This window comes from Artemia sp. Qi Xiang Cuo, chromosome 3 (genome assembly GCF_049724085.1).
Source record: "Artemia sp. Qi Xiang Cuo chromosome 3, ASM4972408v1, whole genome shotgun sequence".
Classification (NCBI taxonomy): Eukaryota; Metazoa; Arthropoda; class Branchiopoda; order Anostraca; family Artemiidae; genus Artemia; species Artemia sp. Qi Xiang Cuo.
In genome coordinates, this window is record NC_142796.1 from 59,722,386 (window position 1) to 59,746,967 (window position 24,582).

Sequence of the window (24,582 nt, forward strand, 5' to 3'; positions counted from 1 at the left end):
CTGTCAGATGAAAAGCTACCACCCCCTTGAAATGAGGGTTAATTAACTAAATATTGATCAGATATAGTCTAGGTTAGTCATAGTCTAGCTTCACTCCTTTTATGATAAAAACAAGGAACCTTCTAAAAAGAGAAAGAGAAAAGAAGAAAGAGAGAGAGAAAAATAGGCCTAGAAACAGTGGCACCAATTAGGGAGGAGCGGGCGGAGGGGGACCTCTTCCCTTGATTTTGGAAAATTCCAATTTTAGTGCTTTTATCGAAATTACCAAAAACAACAAAAATCTCTCTCCCCCTTGATTTTGAAAAACGAGTTTAGCACCCCCTCCCCCATATTCTCTTGATTATTTTTCACTGTCCAGAGCTGCAGAAGAAGGAAGAAAGAAAGTGCAACAGAGAGAAGGGGAGAGAGACACAAGGGAGAAGAAACTGGGGAGAAACACAAATGTTAGATGAACCTTTTTGTATTAGGTAAATTCCATAAAATAATATGGTACTTCAGAATAAATTGAACAGCTTTTTTAACTAATAATTTCTTTTTGTTTGGCACTGAGCTGGAAATACAGTTAAGCGGTTGCAAACCTCTGATTTTAAGGCAAAAATTCCATTCCATTGACTCTGTTCATTCCATTCCTAAAAAAGAAATTGAAATAATAAATGAAGAAAAACAGAAGGTATTGAGATAAGCAACTGAGAGAGAAACCAAAACAGAAACATGAATTTTTGTCTTCACCAAATTTTCTCTTGGAAAAACTTGTTTTTACCTAAACATATCACGAAACCAATCTTTAGAGGGATTTCGAGAGTTTTCGGTACTTCTTTCACACGGTAGGTTCTTTTCAAACATAAGAGTTTTTTTGGTTATTCTTGATTTTACTCTGTGTGTTTTCTAGGTGTAGCTCCAAGTGGTGTGATTTTAATACGCCCCGGATCTCCTCTGATCAAATGCCCCTTTTCTCCTGCGTGATGTGTTTCCTCCAATGGAAAAGAGATTTCTTATGCACACTTTTCCCACGAGGTACGGCAGAAGGAAGTATTCTGGGAGACTAACGTCTGCCTTTATGTTAACCTCTGATTTAATTCAATCAAATAAGTCTTCGAGAAAGCCTCAAAGTATGAAATAAAAAAATAGATACCTTATATCACTGAAAACATTAACATCCAATGCCAATAGATTTTCCAATTTCCTGTAATCTCTAACACTCCCCTGGCTTATTCCTTTTTATTTTCTTGTCAAAGTTTTTGAATTTGTTTCCATGTTAGAAGCAAACTCATAATGTTTTGTTATTTTTAAGTATTTGCATCATCTTTGACGTTTTATGTCTAATGAATTTTGGACAAATTTTATGAATGACTTTTTGGTTTAACCTCTAGCTATATCCTTGACATCTTCATCGAAAAATATTAGTCTTTGTTTTAAAGTTTGTTGTCTGTTTTAAAGATTTTGAATGCTACATTACTACTATGTACTACTACTATGTACTTCTACTACTGCTACTACTACTACTACTACTACTACTACTACTACTACACTACTACTACTACTACTACTACTACTAAAAAGTTACAGCAGAATCTAGTGCAGCAATAAGTAACAAGTACAGCAATTATCCTTAGACAGTTACTCTGGAAGACCTTCAACAAGGATTCCCCAGTCTTTCGAGGCACCCACATTTCAAAGTCATACTTGACCACTGTCATTGCCATTGCTTCTAATATTTTACTCCTAGTTCGTAGACTTATATTGCTGCTCTCTTAAACTTCTCAAACAGGGCGTCTTGAAAAGACATCCTGTGCCTTAGCTATTCTAGTTTTTAAAACTTCCTTGAATGCGCCATCTTTATTAATAATATTCTTCACGTAAGAGTGAAGCTGTCCGCTTGATCAATTTTTGCGTTGCCGGCATCACGACTTCAGCCTCATTTACTTCTAGTCTAAGTGACTTAGTCTTCTTAGCATTAATTTTCAAACCTATTTTTGCACCTTTAACTCTCAAAGCTTCAAGAAATTCACTCATTCCAGTAACATTTTTGTCTATTACATTCAAACTATCTAAATAGCCTATGTTTAGGAAAGTTTTATCTTCCCAATGGATATTTTGAATGTTGACTCGAAAATGTGAGTTTGGCCCATCAGGACAGTGGTAGTTCTTTCTTTGAAATAAATCAAATCTAGCCCAAGAAGCATCCGAAGCTTAATCCGGAAAGAGGCTTGAGGCATGAAAGTTTTCTTCGTACCTTCGAAAATCAAAAAAAAATTTAAATCATCGAAGGTTGTAAGGTTTGTAACTTACCCTAAAGGGCCATATAATTAAAAATTTTATTAAAAATAGACTTTATGGAAACTTTGAAAAGTTTCTTGATTACATTTTAATCAGTTTGCTTTTAAGAAAGGAATGAATACAGAAGATGCAATAGCATATTCAATTATTTAAATAAATCAAGCTCTTGATAAAGGTTACCGATTTACAATAATAAATTTAGGTATTATTAAAGTTTTCGATACTGTTTAGCATTCTATGCTTGTTGAGATGAAAAGATGCAAAGATGTAGAGTTAATGTAAGATTTCTCAATTTGATCATTAGTTTCCTTTCTAGTCGTTTACAAAGAATAAAGATGTCTGGCTCAATGTCTCAACCATTGCTTATTAGATGTGGTGTACCACAAGAGTCTATTTTAGGCCCTTAATTATATTGATTGCTGGTTACTTCATTATCTGATAATATTCAGAGGATATTATGACAGTATTGCTGTTAATGATAATAAGTTTAATTTTGTATGTTTTGGACGGTCAGATAATTGTTATCCATGGATCTTCAGTTGAAGCTGGAAGCCTTTCAATACGGAGGATGTCAAGTGTTCGACATCTGGGTATTATTGCGGATAAATCACTTTCATTTAAAGGTTATATTAAGAAAGTTTCAAATATATTAACTAAAAATGTTGGCAAAATACGAAAACTTAAATATTGTTTCCCGACGGATATAATCTGTATATTATATTTTAGTTTAATCCACTTCTATATTTTTTATTGTAGTCCAATATGACTCGGGAGTTTCTACTCAATGCTTCACCCGCTCCTTCTGAATCGTGTCTTGAGGCTTGCGTTAAGTTGAAAATACTTCCAGCGGCTGCTCTATTTGATTTTTATGCTCTTGTTTTCGTGTATAATTGTGCTAAAGGTAAGTCCGCTTCTTGTCTAAGCGTGTTCACACAAGGTTCATTCCCATGGCAAAAGGTCGAGGAATAAAATCTATGTTAGTCATTTTGTTACGTCTAGGTCGGGTTTTCTCTTCTTTTTGGAGGGGTTAAGTTATGGAATTCGTTAAATGGAGAAACTGAAAGTAGTTTTGATACAAGTGAATTTAAATTGCTGTTGAAAATGGATTGTTTTCTAAATATGATTTTAATGATTAAATTAATTGGATATTTTATTGATAAAATAAAATGGTTAAATCTTGAATGTTAGTACTATTATTATTATTATATTTTTATTTTAATTGATGTGTGTTAAGGAGGGATTTGGGTGTTGGGTTAGCGTTAGCAGGCTACATGATATTTGCTTTATTTTTTTTCTGTTTTTTTTAACCCCTCCCGTGGTTTATGTAAATTTAATTTGTTTTTTATTTTGCGGATTTTTTTTATTATTCTTCTTCCATTTCATGCCGTGCCATTTAGAGGGGATGTAGTTGTCTTAGGTTTTTTTTTTCTGAAAATAGATATTGAATTAACAAAATAAAAACCCTAAAGGGTATGGGGCAGTAATACGTGATTAAACTTTGGCCGTTTAAGATGGCCACTATTTGAATTAAATATACGGGCATTACTAACAGTGCAGTTTTTATTCCTCGGAGCCAGAGACAAAATTAAAGCAAGTTTAATTTCATTAATCAAAATATGGATATAAATTAAAATTATAAAATTGACCCTTCTGCCCAAAGGGGTATTTTGTATTTTGGATGCTATAAAAAATGAAAGATAAGAAAGTAACTAATATTTTGATTTCTGTATTTATAATTAATTATATTATTTTTCTTGGTACGTTTTTCTTGGTAGAGGTAGATGGCGTCAATTGCTTTTTTTTAATTCCGAGGAGATTTTCAGTCAAATTTGATTGTTGACATCCGGATAAAACTTATAAATGGCCTATAATCGTTAAGTGTCGATTCGATACCAAGGGTAGCTACGAAGAATGCACAGACGGGGTGATGGAAGCCCTTCAAAAACTTTTGGTCCTTATAAAGGGCACTAGAACTTTCAATTTCTAGTCAAATGAGCCCTTTTGTAAGTTACAATTGGTTCTTCTCAAGGTGGTCACCGAAAAGAATATAAGACATGGGAGACACATCACCTTTTACCTAATCAACACTATTGCTCAATCAGATAAAAGACTATTGAGTCTTTTGTCTGAGTCTTTTATCTATATTTCTCTGTGTACTTTTATCTTGTTGATATGGTTGTTACAATCGAAGTTGGATGTTTGATCCTAATAAAATCTTAAAATTTATCATTACGATTGTTATCTGTTGGCAGGAAAATAAACGTTTTTTTAGTTATTTATGTTTCTTCTCAGTGTTGTTTATTTCAAAAGAGATTTTAGTTTATATTTGGACACATTCGCTTTTGTTATTAGCCTTTATATTTCTTTGTTAGGCTTAAAAGCCAGAGAGGTTGACAGTTTGGGAATTTTTTTTCTGGGATAAATCCAAAATCTTTCGCGTATTTAATATTGCTTTTCGTCTAAAAAAAATAAAAATAGGCTAAGCTCATCTTATTTTGAAACACTGCCTTACCCCATCAAAGATCAGCCATGGTACGAAAGTGAGAGCAGGATCTAAGGAAAGAGTTTCGTCACCATAAGCCTTTAGAAGAGCCTTCCCTTCAAGACCCTCATAGCATTCCTTAATAGATGGCACATAGTTCTGGCCGACGCTGGCACCACACTGAAACAAAAATAAAATTTATTTGTATTTTCTCTCAATTTGTGTAATTTAGTGCATTTTAATTCTCAAAAAATTACAAATCAACTTCAATAAAATATCGGCGTCATTTTTTTATATAAACTCTACTGTAGAAGAGAAAATAATTTACAAACGGTTACTAAGAAAATAATATAATTTTGAAAAATAATTTGACGAAATGATAGTCTAAAGCTCTGACTTGAAGTTCTAATTAAAACTATTAGATTTCACTTAATTTTTGCTGAAAAATCCAATTAAAAAAAAAAAACTTGGAAGTAAGCAGCTTCTTATGATGGTGCTCATCCTGGCCTTGGTCCCATAGTTTTTGTTTTTCTTATTATTAATGGAGGCCACCTATGATGAAGATCGTAAATACTAACGAAAGAACTGACATCTTCAAAAACCAAAGAAATATTTTGGAACTTCTTGGAAATGGGAACTTCTTGGAGGGTGTAAAGAGGGAGGCATTAAATAGATTGGGGTTAAGGAGAAGCGAAGCGTGCTGCAGTCAGTATATATATATACATATATATATATATATATATATATATATATATATATATATATATATATATATATACATTCTTAGACCATACTGGCTATACATGACAAACAAAACTCAGAGAAGAGAGAAAGTAACAAAATGAAAAATAAAATAAAAAAGGGTGAAAAAACGAGGATTTTGTCAGCCAGCGAACCATGAAGAAGACAAAATATAAGCAAATATTTCGACAAGGACCTCCGCCAAGTCGTCCTCAGTGCTAAACAAAAACAAAAAGAGAAGAAAAAAAAACGAGATTCTAACCTTTCGAAGTTTCCTGTACAAAGACAGAATAGACACTGAATAAAAAACCAGGCAGGAATCAATGAAAATGAAATTTACCAAGATGATTGTGTAAGGATCTTTCGTCGTGCATTAATTTTGGCTGGTCTACAAAGACTCTTGGCTTAATCTTGGCTGGTGTAGACCAGCCAAAATTAATGCAAGACGAAAGATCCTTACACAATCATCTTGGTAAATTTCATTTTCATTGATTCCTGCCTGGTTTTTTATTCAGTGTCTATTCTGTCTTTGTACAGGAAACTTCGAAAGGTTAGAATCTCGTTTTTTTTTTTTCTTCTCTTTTTTGTTTTTGTTTAGCACTGAGGACGACTTGGCGGAGGTCCTTGTCGAAATATTTGCTTATATTTTGTCATCTTCATGGTTCACTGGCTGACAAAATCCTCGTTTTTTCACCCTTTTTTATTTTATTTTTCATTTTGTTATTTTCTCTCTTCTCTGAGTTTCGTTTGATATATATATATATATATATATATATATATATATATATATATATATATATATATATATATATATATATATATATATATATATATATATATATAAATAATTTCTAAGACCACACTGGCTAATCATGATACAACGAAACAATAATAAAAGAAGAGAAAAACGAGGATTATACAAGCCAGTGAAACATATGAACTAAAATGCAAATATTTCGGTCAAGATCTCCGCTTGACCGTCCGCAGTGCAGGATAATAACATCAGAATTACTAATAAAACTCCATGGAGACAATAAAGAAAAAAATTCAAACCTTGAAACAAAGCGTAACTAAAATTCGAAGACCCTCTCCATGTAACGGTGAAAGGGTAACTGAATGAAAAAATACAATACTGAATGGGAAGTCAATTTTTTTATTTATACAGAGCATTTTTAAAGGCTAAACGCTTTCCAGGTAAAACATCATCAGAGATTAGGTTAGGTTGCAAAATGTGATTTTTTTAAATATTCAAGTAAAAACGATCATAATTAATTAGTTCATTATAAATGGGTCTTAAATTGGTTTCTCCGGTGTCTTTATTGAGAGCAACCTTTCGGTGAATGTAGTTTTTTATCTCAACTGCCTCCCTAAAAACTTGCATGAGACCTGTAACAGGGGCAATAATGGAGGTGTTATCGAATAAAACGAAATGGTGCGGGTTGTCATACACATGCTGAGCCAAGGCGGAATCAAAAGTCTCAGGCCTTTGGCATAGCTCCATAGCTTTGTCGATTGAGGCTTGGACCTGTGTTCACACAATCTCTTTCTCCAGTTTTTGTGGGTTCGTTCAACATAGACTCAGCCACAAGAACATGAAATTCTATAAAACCCACTGCCCAAAATAGAGCTTGGGTCATCTAAAACACCGTTAAAAGAGTCCTGGAGTCTCTTAGACTGTCTGAAGGTGCAATTTAACCGTTACATGGAGAGGGTCTTTGAATTTTAGTTACGCTTCGTTTCAAGGTTTGAATTTTTTTTCTTTATAGTATCCATGGAGTTTTATTAGTAATTTTGATGTTATTATCCTGCACTGAGGACGGTCAAACGGAGGTCTTGACCGAAATATTTGCATTTTAGTTCATATGTTTCACTGGCTTGTATAATCCTCGTTTTTTCTCTTCTTTTATTATTTTTTCGTTGTATATATATATATATATATATATATATATATATATATATATATATATATATATATATATATATATATATATATATATATATATATATATATATATATATATATATATATATATATAATATATATAATATATATATATATATATATATATATATATATATATATATATATATATATATATATATATATATATATATATATATATATATATATATATATATATATATATATATATATATATATATATATATATATATATCTCTCTCTCTCTCTCTCTCTCTCTCTCTCTCTATATATATATATATATATATATATATATATATATATATACAGATAGATTAGTCTCGTCTAAAATTCGGTACAAACGTTTAATTCTGGATCGACTTTATAACGCAGCGTTCCTTTCCCATTTCCTGCATATAAGCCTGTTTTGGAGAATTTTTCCCGAGCCAGAGAAAAGAAAGGTCAGATCCAAATTTTTTAAGTATGCAAAGTTCTTGTTGCGGCTCCCGCCGTGGACAAGAAATTTGCGCCTTGTTAAAAATTTTAAAATTGCAGACCCAACGGTAGCTATAATTGAACAAATTAAACGGTACAACGAGAAAGTCTCTTCCCACCCTTGGTACCGTTTGCTGAGACACTAAATCCCTGTCCATTTAATTTTATTTGCACATCTCTTGTCATATTTAGTCTTTCTACCACCTCGTATTATACTTAGACTAGTTGATTGAGTCCGTTGATTATGAATTGAAGTTATCAAGTATTTTGCTGTAGGTTAGGTTAGTTGAATTGAAGTTATCAATCATATTGTTTATGTTTCTTCAGTACTTGGGAGTTTAAAAAGTAAAATTACTTACGTACCTGCAGTGCAGTGTATAATTGTGTTTTTGTTTCTCGTCTTAGTAATTTGTTCGATTATGTGTAATGTGTTGTAATTTGTTTTGTTTGTGTTTTTTCTTTTTTAGTGATGCTCCGTCTTTTGCACCTTTTTTTGACGGGTAATAAATAAATATATAAAATAAATAAAATATATATATATATATATATATATATATATATATATATATATATATATATATATATATATATATATATATATATATATATATATATATATATATATATATATATATATATATATATATATATATATATATATATATATATATATATATATATTAAATTAGATACATCTTGACGGAGTTCATGCAGCTTGGCGTTATTCAAACTATGTAGTTAATTTGTTAACTGGTTTTAGCAATTACATCTGCCACTTTTAACTTGTACTAGTAATATACAGACAGGTGCTATGACTAGTCGATTTAGCTAATAGCAAAATACATAAAGTAAACTAACATGCTATTAATTAATGAATCCACAGGTGAACCACAAACACATAAAACGTTATTAATTTGTGAAAGCATTATTGAAGTCAATTATTTTTTACGACAAAATCAAGATGAAGTAAAAATCGCAGGGATCTATATTTAATGTGTGTATATTTTAGCCAATATCAGGAATCAGCAAAGCTAAAAGGAGAAGAATTTTTAAATACTAGCTTATTAAATACACCACAAATTAAAGCCATGGAAATTGAACATGAAATAAAAACATGGCGATTTCTCCTAAGACATTAAAAAAACTCAAAACTAAATTAGAAACCATATACATTTAGTCAATGCTTACCTACACTTGAGCTTATATCAGGAATCAACAAAGCTAAATGAGGAATCAGAAGGATTAAACAGGGTTATTTCTCTATACAGTGGATAATATATTATTTTTACTGTATATTTTGAGCCTATATTTGAGCTAATGCTAGGGGGCAATAACGTTAAAAACTCGAAGAATTTAAAATGACTAGCTGGTTGAACAAATGCAGGAATTTGAGAAAGCTTACTGGAATTCAAGAAATGACTGAACATGAACTTGTTTCAGAAAAATGGACTTTTCTTTAAAAATTGATCAAATTAACCAACACCTCTCAAGGAAAAGGAAATAATCCATGAATTAACAGTTAAACCCGTTATTTGATGAAACTGCCCTTTTACTCCAATGAGGAAAAAAGCTCAATTTGAGTGATAACATTTGCAAATTTTAAATGATAAAATTTTCGCTCAAGTCGTACAACTTCAAATAAAAATGTAATTGATTTCAGAATCGAAATGCTTATATGATTTTACATCATGTCGATACCTAATTCTCCTCATTATCTTTTATTAATTAAAAAAAAACTTTCCGAAAAATAAGTTTTTCAAAGAAAAGTAAAGGCCATTTTGAACTTAAGCTGAGGAGATACAAATACCTGTTAAAATTCAAACTCAAAACGACCAGAAATTACTATTAAAGAATAAATGAAACCCAAAAGGAACAGTAATTAAATAAACAATGATAGAAAAAAACACTAAAAAAGTAATAATATAAATGAATAAATAGATCTTAAAGTGAGTAATGCTTAGATTGAATATGAAAATCAAGCTTAAAACCAAAAAAATATTTTGCAATTAAAGTATAAATGAAACTTAAAACGAACAGAAATTAAATAAACAATCAATGCGAACAAACATACAATACATATTAATGAAAACGAACAAATAAATCTTAAAACGAGTGAAACTTAAATTGAATATGCAAATCAAGTTTGAATCGAATAAAAATAACTACAAACAAGAGTTTGGGTATCGCCTCACTGCAAAAGCCTAAGACCTACTGCGTCATTGGCGCTTTACTGAAAACAATTCTTTCATTAATTAAGATTTTAGGGAATAAATATCAGCATATGTATATTAAATTGACAATGCACATTTTTTTCAGTAAACTCATTTAAATTTTTTTTCAGTAAAGTACAAATTATATTCTTGCTTTTAGAAAGCATAGGGTTTTTGAACCCTACTCATATTAATTTCTGCTCATTTTGAGTTTGACTCTAATATTTATTTTAATTTCTGTTAGTTTTGGGTTTCATTTATTTATTGATACTGATTTGGGGTAGTTGTATGCTTGGTAGATTATATGATAGTCCGGACGCCAGGTGTTGAAAGTGTAAATCATACCACGACGGAATGGGGCTGCTACGAGAATTAGCCTACCCTCCACCCCCTAAATTGACCATGCGGATTCAAAAATACCAATCGCGCTTGCGAGTGGTGGAACACTCCGAAACTTGACATTTTATTATATTTTCGTGTTTCATGCAAGAAAATGTATGTTCCACAAAGTTTGAGGTGCAGTTTTCCGCTCAAATAGAAATGCCTAGAAGCCATAGAATGTTTTCATAACAAACCAACACGATTAGTTAGAAAAAATGGCAGAGTTAAAAAAAAATGCAAAACTATACGAGTCTTGAACAGTCTTGGAAAGTATAAACAAAATCAAAGTGAATATTAGATATATAATGATATTAATTGTTGAAAGATCCATCAGTTCAAGATTTTTTTTCACTGTAATTTTATTTTAATTTTCAATGCTGTAAGAACTGGAAAATAATAATTTTGTAATATACGACTATTTTGTTTTCAGCGAAGCCCCACTGACTCAGAAGGCATTAGGTTCTTACAGTTAAAGAAGGGGGCACTATCCAAATTTTTTTTGTAGTGAAACTATATTTGTCTTGACCAATCTTGAAAAGAACTAATAAATTAAGCTGAATATTTGATGCATAATGATATTAAGTGCTAAAAGTTCATCAGTTCAAAATTTTACTGTAATTTTAATATTTGTTTTCAATATTAAGTACAAAAGAAAACATTTGTAATATCATTCGTTTTCAGTAAAGCGCCAATTACGCAGTAGGTTTTAGGCTTCTGCAGTGAGGCGATACCCAAACTCTTGTTTGTAGTTATTTTTATTCGATTCAAACTTGATTTGTATATTCAATTTAAGTTTCACTCGTTTTAAGATTTATTTATTCATTTACATTAATATATATTGTATGTTTGTTCGCATTGATTGCTATTTAATTTCTGTTCATTTTAAGTTTCATTTATACTTTAATAGCAAAATATCTGTTTTCGTTTTAAGCTTGATTTTCATATTCAATCTAAGCATTACTCGCTTTAAGTTCTATTTATTCATTTATATTATTACTTGTTGTATGTTTTTTGCTATGATTGTTTATTTACGATCTGTTCGTTTTGGGTTTAATTTATTCTTTAATAGTAATTTATGGTCTTTTTTAGTTTGAATTTTAACAGGTAATTGTATCTCCTGAGCTTAAGTTTAAAATGGCCTTTACTTTTCTTTGAAAAACTTATTTTTCGGAAAGTTTTTTTTAATTAATTTTTATTCCTTTTTGTTTGCAAAAAGTTTCAAGTTTTTATGGCATGGGGGGTGCCTACTGTCCGATTATTCTTGACTTTAAAAAACGGATCTAGAACTTTCAATTTAAATCGAATGAGGATTTTTTCAAAGTCTATACGATTACCTCTTTGATAAAAATCTTATATATGAACAATAGACAGCTTGCATAACTTGTGGACAGCGATTGACAACAATGAATGGATTGAAAAAATAGCTCCAATAAGGGGGTTTAGACCATTTCACTTGCTGACACAAAGGGATCACGACTGTTTGGAATTGACCTTAATAGGATTTTGTGTGCCAAAGCAATTTTACATCTATCTCAGAGTATGTATTTTAACCTTATAATTGGATAATTATAATAGATTTCCTATGTGTTCTTCTCATATAAAACCCCTCCCCATAAGTTAAAAGCCCCCTTTAATAAGTTATACCCCAGGGCATAACTTACAACGCCTAACCCCGGGCCCTGGTGGGCTATGTCGACACCGGAGTTTTTTGTTATCTGAACTTTGAACAATTTTAACATAAGCTCTATCTCAAAATTTTTATCTGATGCATTGAGGGCGTGGAGGAGGGGGGGGCTAGTCACCCTCCAATCTCTTTTGAACCTTAAAAAGGGAACAAGAACTTTCAAAGACTATACGATTACCTCTTTGATAAAAACCTTATATATGAACAATAGACAGCTTGCATAACTTGTGGACAGCGATTGACAACAATGAATGGATTGAAAAAATAGCTCCAATAAGGGGGTTTAGAGCATTTCACTTGCTGACACAAAGGGATCACGACTGTTTGGAATTGACATTAATAGGATTTTGTGTGCCAAAACAATTTTACATCTATCTCAGAGTATGTATTTTAACCTTATAATTGGATAATTATAATAGATTTCTTATTTGTTCTTCCCATACAAAACCCCTTCCCATAAGGTATAAACCCTCTTTAATAAGTTATGCCCCAGGGAATAACTTACAACGCCTACCCCCGGGCCCTGGTGGGCTGTGTCGACACTGGAGTTTTTTGTTATCAGAACTTTGAACTATTTTAACAAAATGTCTATGTCAAAATTTTTACCTGATGCATTTAGGGCGTGGAGGCGGGGGGGGGGGGGTTAGTCACCCTCCAATCTCTTTTGACTCTTAAAAACTGAACAAGAACTTTCAATTTCCAGTCAAATGAGACATCTCCAAAGTTTATACAAGCATCCCTTCCATAAGAAATAATGAGAAAAATTCGGAGAATCCTTAAATTACAACTCTTGCCCTGAGGGCTGGGGGGGAGTTGTCATCCTCCAAGACCTAATTTCTAGAACTTAAAACTACGTTTAATAGAATTGCTGTCTCAAAATTTTGATTGGATGTGTTTGGGGGAAAGGTGGGCGTGAGAGGGAGGCTAGTTGCCCTCAAATCACTTACGACTATTAAAAAGGGCGCAAGCCCTTTGAATTTCCAATCGAATTATCCTTTTTTGAAGTTTCTACGACACCGCCTTCTATAAAAAACCTTATATGCCCCCAGGGCATAACTTAAAACCCTTGCCCTCAGGGTTGTGGGGGATTGTCCTCCTCAAAAATATATTTTCTATCTGGAAATCAACTATGCTGAACGAAATGGCTATGTCAAAATTTTGATTGGATGTGTTTGGGGGAATGATGGGCTTGGGGGGGGGGAGCTAGTTGCCCTCCAATCACTTTTGACTATTAAAAAGGGAACTATCCCTTTGAATTTCCAATCGAATGAGCCTTTTTAAGTTTCTACGACAACTCCTTCTATAAAAACCGTATATGCCCCCAGGTCATATCTTAAAACCCTTGCCCTGAAGGTTGTGGGGGAGTGTCCGCCTCAAAAATATATTTTCTATCTGGAAATCAACTACGCTGAACCAAATGGCCATCTCAAAATTTTGATTGGATGTGTTTGGGTAAATGATGGGAGTCGGGGGGGGGGCTAGTTGCCCTCCAATCATTTTCGACTATTAAAAAGGGTAATAGCCCTTCAAATTTCCAATTGAATGAGCCTGTTTTGAAGTTTCTACGACAACGCCTTCTATAAAAAACCTTTTATGCCCCCAGGGCATAACTTAAAACCCTTCCCCTTAGGGTTGCGGGGGAGTGTCCTCCTCAAAAATATATTTTCTATCTGGAAATCAACTACGCTGAACAAAATGGCTATCTGAAAATTTTAATTGGATGTGTTTGGGGAAATGATGCGCGGAGGGGGAGGGGGGCTAGTTACACTCCAATCACTTTCAACTATTAAAAAGGGCACTAGCTCTTTAATTTCCAGTCGAATGAGCCTGTTTTGAAGTTTCTACGACAACACCTTCTATAAAAACCTTATATGCCCCCAGGGAATAACTTAAAACCCTTGCCCTGAGGGTTGTGGGGGAGTATCCTCCTCAGAAATATATTTTCTATCTGGAAATCAACTACGCTGAACAAACTGGCTATCTCAAAATTTTGATTGGATGTGTTTGGGGTACTGATGGGCGTGGGGGGGGGGCTAGTTGCCCTCCAATCATTTTCGACTACTAAAAAAGGGCACTAGAACTCTCGATTTCCAATCGAATGAGCCCCCTTTGAAGCTTCTACGACGACCCTTTCCATATGAAGTGCCTCTGGGAAAAAAAACAAATAATAATAAAACATTGGAGCCGTATGGCCTTTACTATAGGCAACGCTACAGCGTTGCCTCTGATTTAACCCTTTCCCACTGTCAGTCGCTTCTTTTCACCTTGCTCTAAGAAATAATTTTGTCAAATATGTTCCCATATACTATTGGGCAATTGACTAGGCAATTGACCTCGTCTAGAGAGCTGGTCTATGGTATATTTTCTTCACTTTTGAAGTCCACTCAACTTGGTCTCTGCGATGAAAGACATGTACACGAAGTTTAGAGACTGTATTTGAACCGGAGAAGGTTTTAACAAAAGCTTTGAGACATCAACCGGTGCTCTACAAGGTTGCTTGCGCCAGAGCTCTTTAATCTCTTTCGAACTGCAGTCCTTTAAATCACGGATATTCCGTCTTCCGCTCTCGTAGGAGGAGTAATGATAGAGAAACTTGCTTATGCCAATGATTTAGCTCTAATTGCTGATTCCCTCCGTGAACTCCAATCGCAGACCGACAAAATTCACACAACCACCAGCCTCTTTGGCATAACTCTCAAAAGCTCAAAAACGAAAGCCATGCGCTGATCACGTAAACCTGATTCCCAGGTAACTTCCAGGCTAAGGTGTGAAGGTGATAATATAGAGTTGGTCGGAGAATTTACTTACCGTGGTAGCCTTCCCACCTTCGACAATAACCATTCCAAAGACATCAAGAGACGCCTGGCACTGTCGAATTCCAATTTTAAAATTCTGGTGTCCATCAGGAGGAACAAAGACTTTTCAACGGCACTTAAAGTGAGGCTGTTCAACTGACTCATCATCCCTATCGCGATTTATGCTTGTGAATCTCGGACTCCAAAGCAGATGATTAGTACCGTACGCTGCCTTTGAAACAAAATCATTAAGACATATTGCTGTTATCTTCATCATGATAGAATCTCCAACACCAAGCTTGTCCATAATCTAAAAGTCAAATGGTCTGAAGAAAAAAACTGCGGCAACTTGGATGACTAGGACACACCAAACGTATAGAAAGTACTTGTCTCCTGAATATATCTTTTGAAGGCCAGGTACAGGGTTCGAGAGGGTGCCCCTCAAATAGACGGAAGGACAACCTCTCTTAACTCAACTTGTCGCACTTTCCCTGCCTGGCAGAGGATAGAAGTTAGTATAGAGGTTACATCAATGTAGACTGGTGAAAGAGGAAGTCCCAAAACGGCCTTTTAGGACGGATGGGAGTTAAGTCAAGTAAGTCGAGTCATGTTATATATGCATATATATATCTGTCAAAAATTAATAAAGTTTTATGCAGGTCAGTAGGAAGAAGCAAATAAAATAGAAAGTAAATTAAAGTAGAGATAAAGTTAAAAACATAATGTAAAAAATAAAAAAATAAAAACAAAGAAAATGAAAGCAAACTCACAGCCTCCCCTTCACCGGGGTTTTGCATCAGACAGTTGATGTAGTTAAGCCTATTTGTCGCGTCTTCAGTGTATTTTAGAACACAGGACTGCAAAGCATTTCCGTCACATTCAGCAGGGCCATGCTGGCACGTAAAATCCCAGCTATCACCATTTGGAGTAAACTGAAATGTCATTCTAAATTAAAGTCTTCCAGTGTCAATTCTTTTTGTTTTTCTTAAGTTTAAATTCAGGGGAAAGGGAGTGTAACTAGAGGCAAAATATGTTAGGGTGGCCATAATTGTCAGAGAATACCAATTTTTGGATCACAAGAGATATTAATTAACAGGCCTAAATGGTTTGAAACTGTTTCGGATTGTATTCAATTAACATATGTGTAAAGGACCCAACTTGAAAAGAATTACTATTTAGTGATATTCCTCTCAAGAGAGAGAGAATTTTTTCTCTCTCTCTCTCTTTTCTCTCTCTCTCTCTCTCTTTCTCTCTTTCTTTCTCTCTTTCTCTCTCTCTCTCTCTTTCTCCCTCTTTCTCTCTCTCTCTCTGTTTAGGACAGTGATGAATAAATTTGTTGGTAAACATGAATTTTCTATTTTGAAAATATAAAAAAGTAAAAGTGGTAGTATCCAGCCTTCATCAAACACAAAGAAATTTGAGCTCCTGTTTACTAATTAAGAGAACAATTATAAGTACATAAACAATTTATTTTGCCCATGCACTTTTTTTGGGTCCACCCACTTACACTGATTTCCGGTTTTTTTTTTTCATTTTTTTTCCAGTGAAGTCAAGTGTTGTCAATGCTATACTTGGAATACATTTCTTTTTTTTATCAAAAATTATCTTAAAAGCGCAATTGCATAAGCTAGAGGAGTAATTGCATACTCAATAATTACTCCAATAATTACTATATCACTCGGAAAAACTCTAAAATTTTATCAATCCTGTCTGAAGTTCAATAGAAACTTACTATCTCTAGGCCACTATTTGCCAATACCAAAATTCCAAAAAATATTTAAAATGAGAAAACTCGACACATATGTCCGAAGGGTATAAATTTAAAAGGCAGGCAAATGTGAAATCTTTTTTTAGAGGGTCCGTGTTTTCTGGAAACTATATTGATCAAAACAAACTTTCTTCGTAATACAACCCAACAAAACAATCCATTTCATCATGTTTATATAAAAGAAAATGGCGCAAGGAATCACCCGATCTTTTTGGAGGGGGACTAGGCAAATATCTTATCCTAACTGGAGGTCTCTCTAAGAGGGGAGGGAAGAGGGGACACGAATTGAAGAATAAGAGGTCTAGGTCTCCGGAAAAAGTGCTTATGTAGCCAGCAACATCACTTCGCACATATTTCTACGAATATGTTTTATATTTTTATCGCATTTCTAGATTGAAAAACAAAACAACGCCATGCCAACATTGGTCTCGTCAAACTCGACACAAACATAGACTATGTTTTACCATGCATTAAAGAGAGCCCTTGAAATCGTCATTGGTTGTTCTTAGAGGTTTCTAAAGACCTTATCTTAGTCTACAATTTTCTTGTGTTACCATAAGCATTCTTGTGTTACCAAAAAGTCCTTCCAGTCGTCCCTAATAACTGATGTTGTCAGCCGTCTTCCGACAAGGGTTGGCTTATCGCGTCCATGTGCTTCGGGTCCGGCCAGTTGCCATGACAAAGTAAGTTTTTCAGCCTTTTTCTTCTTTGGGTTTTTCCTTGGATCCCACCATACCAGGGAACCTATTTTTCACCATATGTATGATATCTGACAAGTAGCAACATCTTTGTTGGTGTTAAACATCTTTCATTAGACACAATGTAGATTAAACTATCTGGTAAAATAATTCTCCAATTACCAATCTGGTTGGTAAAAAAAAATTCTCCAATTAGCGCTTAATATCCTTCATGACAGTTGTTCCCGAAAGCAAAGATCCTCTTTTCCCTGCTGCTGGTGTAGATTCCAGCATTCAGAGCATTAAACGGTGCCAGCGATGACGGTTCAGTTGAATCACCTCATTTTCGGTTTCGAAGTGTACTTTTTCGATCAACAAACTGGCTTTAGTCGATTAAAAACTCCGGTGATTTTTCCAGTTCAAGACTGCACCTCCTTCTCACTGGATCCCGTTTATTGGACTGTACTTTATAGGTATCTAAAGTCCCCAACCTGATTTATGTCTCTTATATTTAGTTGATATTTAGTTGACCTGTTTCTCAAATTATGCTGAAACGATCCTGTAGTAACCAAAATCTACTAGTCGTTTGCCAAAGATTTGGATCTCAAAGGCCTTGCTATTTAGGAGCACACAGTCAATGACAAGGACTATAAAAGGGGAGAGGCCACACTTTTTTTTGGGCTATGGGCACTATATGAAAATATCGGTATTTCCCATGGGTCTGACCACAGCACTAATTGTTTTTGTAGAGAGCTATGATCAAGGATGCAATTCTGTTTAGAATGTCATAATGAATAAAGATTTCCCAAAATGACTTTCAATTGATTGAGTCAAAAGCTTTTTGGAATCCATAAAAAAAGTTTTTAAAACCACACTGATAAAGCCCTTCTAAATTTCAAAGTATTTTCCTCACAGAGGCTCTTTCAGATCTGAAAAGTGCTAACAAGCGATGAAGCGAGTTAGTGCAGCAATGTGACAAATCCAAAGGTTTGAGGCCTTTCTCTTGGATTGCACCAACTGTGGCAAGGGATTGTGAAGATTGAAGTATTTAATGATGAAACAGTCACTTGGAAAGTGGCAAATTAGGGAGACACCTGCCCAGGCAACCGCACACCTCCGGGAGACATTTGGTGACGTACCAAGTCAAAGAAAGTTGATGTAATTTTAATAAGAAAATTGTATGGAACTACCGCGAGAAATGTTTTCAGATCATATATCTTACCAGGGATCAGATCATGGGACCTTACGCACAAAATAGTAATTTTTTAATAATTCTAAAGTAGCTTACATTGTTAATCATTCTCCGACAAATGTCATTACAAGGCGGTATCCAGTCTTTTTGTTCCAGGGGTATTTTTTGGGGGGAAGGGTTTTAAAAAGCTTTGAAAATGCATTGAAACTCCAAATTCATGACTATGACTCCACAGCCATTTAAAGTTTCATTGAACTAGATTTTATCAGTTATAAATCCGACTCAGACTCTGAATCCAGCTCCAACTCCAGACATTTTCAACATACCGACTGCAACTCTGATTCTGACTGCATTTAGAAAAGAAATTACTAAAACTCTGACTCCCCAACCCTGCATATTTATGGCTGCATAGTTATGGCCTATCTAAATATGCCCATGAATCAAATAACAAAATGGACGCTACATGGAGATTTAAACAATTATAGGGCTATAGCACTCGTTTTTAAACATACTAGCCGTACAATATACCTAAAACTTTAAAAAATTCCGAACGTTTGGTAATGCACCACATGTACGTCCATTAAATAAAATTTTATAGCCTATTAACTGCTGATGACGTTGTAGTTATTCTTTTTTTATGAACCTGTACTTATATTTAGCTATATTTTTTCAAAATAAAAGCAAAGGCAAATAAAAAAAAATATTAGTCAGCAATGAGTTAGAAAGCTTAAGAGTATTATCAGTGACGACCAGGCCCGTATCCAGGATTTTGTTTGGGGAGGGTTTTTCAGGAGGGGGGATTGCAAATAAAAAAAGCATCAAAAATTTGTTTGTTTGCAATTTTATACGTTTGTACGAGTCCGACCCCCTCCCCTGAATACTGTCTTGATTCGAATCTAATGAGACTCCCTCCAACAAGAGAAAGACTAAAGGTGACAGGTATAATTTGTGTCGCAAGACCTATTTTTTGTGGTCCTCACCTAACTATCTTGTGGTACAATTTTTTATTTATTCACTGATTCATCATATGGTGAAAAAGTTTATAACCTACTTGAAAGGTTTTGTACAAGATTTTAATGTCCCACTATTTGGGGGGAAAGACAAGCTTTCCTCTATAATGAAGATTTGAATAATTTTGGGGGACCGACAAGCTTTCTTCTGAAATAGCCTTACCTTGGCGAATTAGTAGTTTCGCTGATAGAAGAAATCATCTCATGTCTTAAACAAGGCTACAACCAGAGAAAGAATTAAATCACTAATGGTCTTTAGAAAGAATCACTAAGTGAGCGAAAAGTTATAATTTGCGTTGCTTTGTTTTTGAAAGCAGCAGGACATATTTTTTAATTATCAAGGCTTCAAGAAAAAGCCTTATGTGGCTTTCCTAAGAAGATAGCACGCGTCATACATAGATACGATTTTTGTATTTGAAATTTCCTACTATTCGTGATTTAGAAAAAATCACTTGTAAAACTGAAAAACCACTATTTTTTTACATTATTACTAAAAACCACTAGTCAAAACAGAATCAATGAGCTGGAACAAAAATCACTAAAATTAGTGGTAAATTACTAAGAGTGACAGCCCTAGTCCTACACCTACAACCATCACAAACTCCAACCAATGGGTTACATCCCAGTTACCGAAGCCGCTGTTCAGGAAACTTCCATGCAGAAAATGCTTACCGGCCTTACTCTTTGATTCGTAAAACGATTCCTAAATCTCTGACTAAACGAAAGCCGATTATAAGATCTTACCGTTGCCTTTCCAAAAGGGTTCATAGTTACGTTCATGAAGTCCATTAGGTCATTCCAGGTTGGTAGAAGCTGACTATTAATAAAGTTTCGGCTGTCGGGGCAGAGACTTTCGTAGTAGACATGCAGGTTGACAATTGAATTCTAAAAAATACAACAGACTAATTTCAATGACTATTTTAATCAATTTAATGGAAGTAAGTGTGAGAAAATTGGTCAAGGAAGCGGAGGTAAAGGATATTAGTTACAATAAAGTGTTAAAACAAGCACGGACAAAAGATTTATTTTTAACAATATGCAAGAACACAAAATTTCATTGATGACAAAAAAAGTATCACAAAAAAGATATAAGAAAAACAGAGAACATAAAAAAGTAATACAGATGCATAATGCATGTTAATAATAAAAAAAATAAATTCAAATGAAGTTAAAAAGTGACGTTAACACTTGAAATGAACATAACTTGTCCTAAATTAAATTATAAAAATCCTTTCAGCTGAAAGTAAGGATCAACATTATAACTTAAAACGAACTGAAATTATTACGTATATTAGGGGGATTGCCCCCTTTTCAACACGCTCTTCACGCTAGAGTTTTTCGGCAAAAAACTCTTTCGGCACTCTAGTAACTTTTTCCTAGAAAAAGTTACTAGGAGTCGTTTTTAAAGAATCGGGACAAAATTTAAACTTTAGTGTAAAGAGCAAGGTGTTGAGGAGGGGGCAAACCCTCTCATGTACCCAATAATTTCTGTTCGTTTTAAGTTTTAATGATACTCTTTGTTTCTGTTGAAAAAATTAGTTTTTTATTTTATTTCTGATCGTTTTTTAAATAATGCCATTATATCTGGGTCCACCTCCACGGAAATATCCCCCTCACCATGGAAATATCCCCTGGGCAGTTCGATCCTGGTGAAAATATACTCCGGACAATTACCCTTAACATCTCCTCGCGCAAAATTGAATCGGTAAAGAGAAAGCAAACTTGACCCACATCAGCCTCTTAAAAAACAAACATACCTTTGGAACACGTTAGGCATCAAAATTTTTAATATTTATTTTAATGATTAGTGACCAATTGATGAAAATAATGAACCATTTTGATCATAAGAAAACACAGTCAGTATTTATAGTTAAGAAGAAAAAACTACAAGTGCTGCAGCAATTGTGTTAGCAATGGTGATGAATATGATAAATTGCATATTACCCAATTGTCCCATTAGAGGATTTTAAATTTTTCCTGTTTAGACAATGAAAAAAATCGAAACATAAGCAAGTCAATTTTCACCCTCATCCAGATGCCTCTACTTTTAGTACGATGTTCCTATGTAAGTAATCTAAAAAATATAGGTTCTATCCCATTATCCGGGTCTTTCGGCTTAATCACTATAGACTAGGCAATGATAACACCCGTTTTCTGACGTCTTAACTGTTGTAGAGCAGACAATGATAGCAAGGTTTTCATTGCGTATACGATACTAAACTGTGTTTTTTAGGATTTTAGGGGGGGAAAGGTACCTAGGTTAGGTTAGGTTACGTATTTAATATATGCAATGTTACGTATTTAATATATGTAGTATTCATTTAGCTCTTGCCAAGACAAGACGTGATGTGAATTGCCTGCTTAGATAAACCGGTTTAAAGCGGACTATGAGTGCTGCAAGCGATAATGACAGGTATTTTTATTTGCCTGTTTTGAACTTTATCCAAGTGAATTTTGAAGCGAGAATTGACGACGATATTATCGTGAGTCATGCGGTTGATTTATTAAAGAATTTGGCTGTTTCAACTGCAAAGATTTAACTATATTCAGGTACAGATCCAGATGACTGTTGTCCTAAGCGCGTTGGCAATAAAGCAATTACAAACAATATCAGAGATATGACTGATTTAATCCGGAAATGTGATTCTGAGAACATAAATATTCCTAGTTATCTGATTCTATTTCCAATGAATATTCCTACCATATCGGCTATAGAATATTAACGCTTAGCTACCAGGATTAATAAAATTAACTGAATTCTAGAAGTTATTGATTCTAAGATCACAAATTATGATATGAATATCCCGGCATTACCTACTGTCCCTGCGAATGATAATCTAGCCACAGTTGTTATCTCGAATGTGCCTAAGGTTTTGAATAACCCAGCAAAACGTAGAGAGGTAATTGACAAGATTTCCGGTCATGAGGCAATTGGCAGCATACGGTCGTCTAACGATAAACTTGTTGTAAGAATCGATAATGTGGCCGTGAATGATTTTTGCAAGGCTGTGCCCTCAGTTTTAGTGAACTCTAAAGCCAAACTTATCGAAAAGAAATATTTTGGTCTATTAAAGGGTATGGACACTGATTATGATATCCCTCGCCTTACTGAATACCCTGGAGCCTCTGATGTAACAAGGCTTAGAACTTCCCTTGTACTCGGAATTTCGTTTGTAGATGTTGCAGCTAAGATCAACGACATTAAAACTGGATTGAAAGTTTATTCTGACTAGTTGCGCATTTTTGAGTATTTTCAGATCCCGCTTTGTTGCCGTTGTTGTTCTCCTGACCACGTAGTTGCCAATTGCAGAAGTCCAGTCGTGAAATGCTCCCGATGCTCCGATCCCCACGAATCATCAAAGGACTCTCCCTGTCAGTTGTCCCCTAAATGCGCTAACTGTGGTGGAGACCATGTGTCATATAGTTTGCGATGTCCCAAGTTGCGTGCTATTGCTACCAAAGGTATTGCCAAATGATATCTTTGCCTATCTCTATTTGTTCTTTTCATATTAATGGGACCAAAGATAAGGACATTTGTATTGATAATCTTCTTGATACATTTAATGTAGTCCTTTTTCAAGAACATTTATTGCCGGCTGTGAGTGTAAATTTCCTTCGACATAGCCCCGGCCTCATTGTTTTTTCTACAAATGCCTAAAGAACTCGTGGTCGTCCCTCCGGTGGGTTGGCTTGCGTGCTGAATCGGAAACTCTCTTCCCTTTCCCCACAGAGTTACGGATCTGATGATATTTATTTAGCCGTCAGGATTGGTGATCTTGTACTAGTTAATGTTTATTTGCCGCATAATAAGAATAATCTTGCGTCATTCACCCATTTTGTTAAAGCGTGCAAAAAATTGGAAAATTTGGTATCGGGTATTGAGAAACTTGGTTATGATTGGCTACTAATGGGTGACTTGAACTGTGACATGACAATGTCCTCCCCCCGATCCGATTCACTGCTCGAGTGCCTCCCCCTTGGTTTCCGGATTCTGACAAAAGATCTTCCATTTACTTACATACATGCCAGCGGCTCCCGGTCTAACCTTGACCACTGTGTATGCTCTGCTGGTGTTACAACTTCAACTGTCCACGTTGATGAAGATGAAAGAGATTATGACCACATACCCATATCTCTGTGTGTGTCAGTCACATCTAAACTAGTAATAAATGCTCCCCAATCTGTAGAAAAAAAGTGGTTTCAACGGCGAAATTGGAATCGTTGTGATTGGCCTCTATTTGTGGCCACGCTTGCAAGCCTGCTGAGTACCATTAATGTGCCTTATAACCTCCTCTGTTGCGGAGTTACCTCACCCAGTGCTTGTTTGCAATTGAATACGTATTATCATCAAATCCTTTTATGTTTGAAAAAAAACGAACAAGTAGCTGTCCCAATTGAACGTATTCGTTCCAACACGCGAAAGTTTGTTTGGAATTATGACCCTCTTTTGAAAAAAGTGAAAAATCAGGCCAAGCTATGGTTACGTATTTGGATTGCTTGTGGGCGTCCCTCTAGTGGTACTGTTTTTGATATTAAACGTAAAACGAAAACGGCTTATAAGAGACAACTGTGGTCTGTCTGTGAAGCTGGAGTTAATTTTCCAAACAGTTCGAAAGAGTGGAAGTTTGTGACGAATTCTTCTAAGTTTACTGATTATAAGTGTCTATAACAGTGTAACACTGTTATAAGTGTTACATTTATTGTACAGTGGGTTAAAAATAAATAATAAATAATGCTTTATAAATAAAAAAAATGTATAAAAAAAATCGTATAGGAATTCTGGCAAATTCCCTCAGTATAAAATTTTTCCTGAAAAATTCACTCCCTGGAAATTTTCCCTCTCCGTGGAAAATTCTCCATGTGCGAGATCCCCCGAGCAAAACATTCGTGCACCTCTTCCCAACCGAAAAAAGGTAGAAGATTCCCAATAACAAATACTGTATGTAAAC

General features: G+C 34.4%; 1 protein-coding gene across 2 annotated transcripts in view; it reads right to left on the bottom strand.

Annotated features, from left to right (window-relative positions):
- Positions 1-444: 444 nt before the first annotated feature.
- LOC148954351 (gamma-interferon-inducible lysosomal thiol reductase-like protein) overlaps positions 445-24,582 on the bottom strand; it is a 248,632-nt gene continuing 224,494 nt past the window's right edge. The window contains exons 2-5 of one of the 2 annotated variants that reach the window (XM_089086297.1): positions 20,378-20,518; positions 15,757-15,918; positions 4,790-4,939; positions 445-629 (exon numbers count right to left, since the gene is read on the bottom strand). In XM_089086297.1, coding sequence (XP_088942423.1) covers positions 522-629; positions 4,790-4,939; positions 15,757-15,918; positions 20,378-20,518 — 561 coding nt within the window. In that variant the 3' untranslated portion in view covers positions 445-521. Of the gene's footprint in view, positions 630-4,789; positions 4,940-15,756; positions 15,919-20,305; positions 20,519-24,582 lie in introns of both variants that reach the window. The other variant, XM_089086296.1, reaches the window with a different exon arrangement.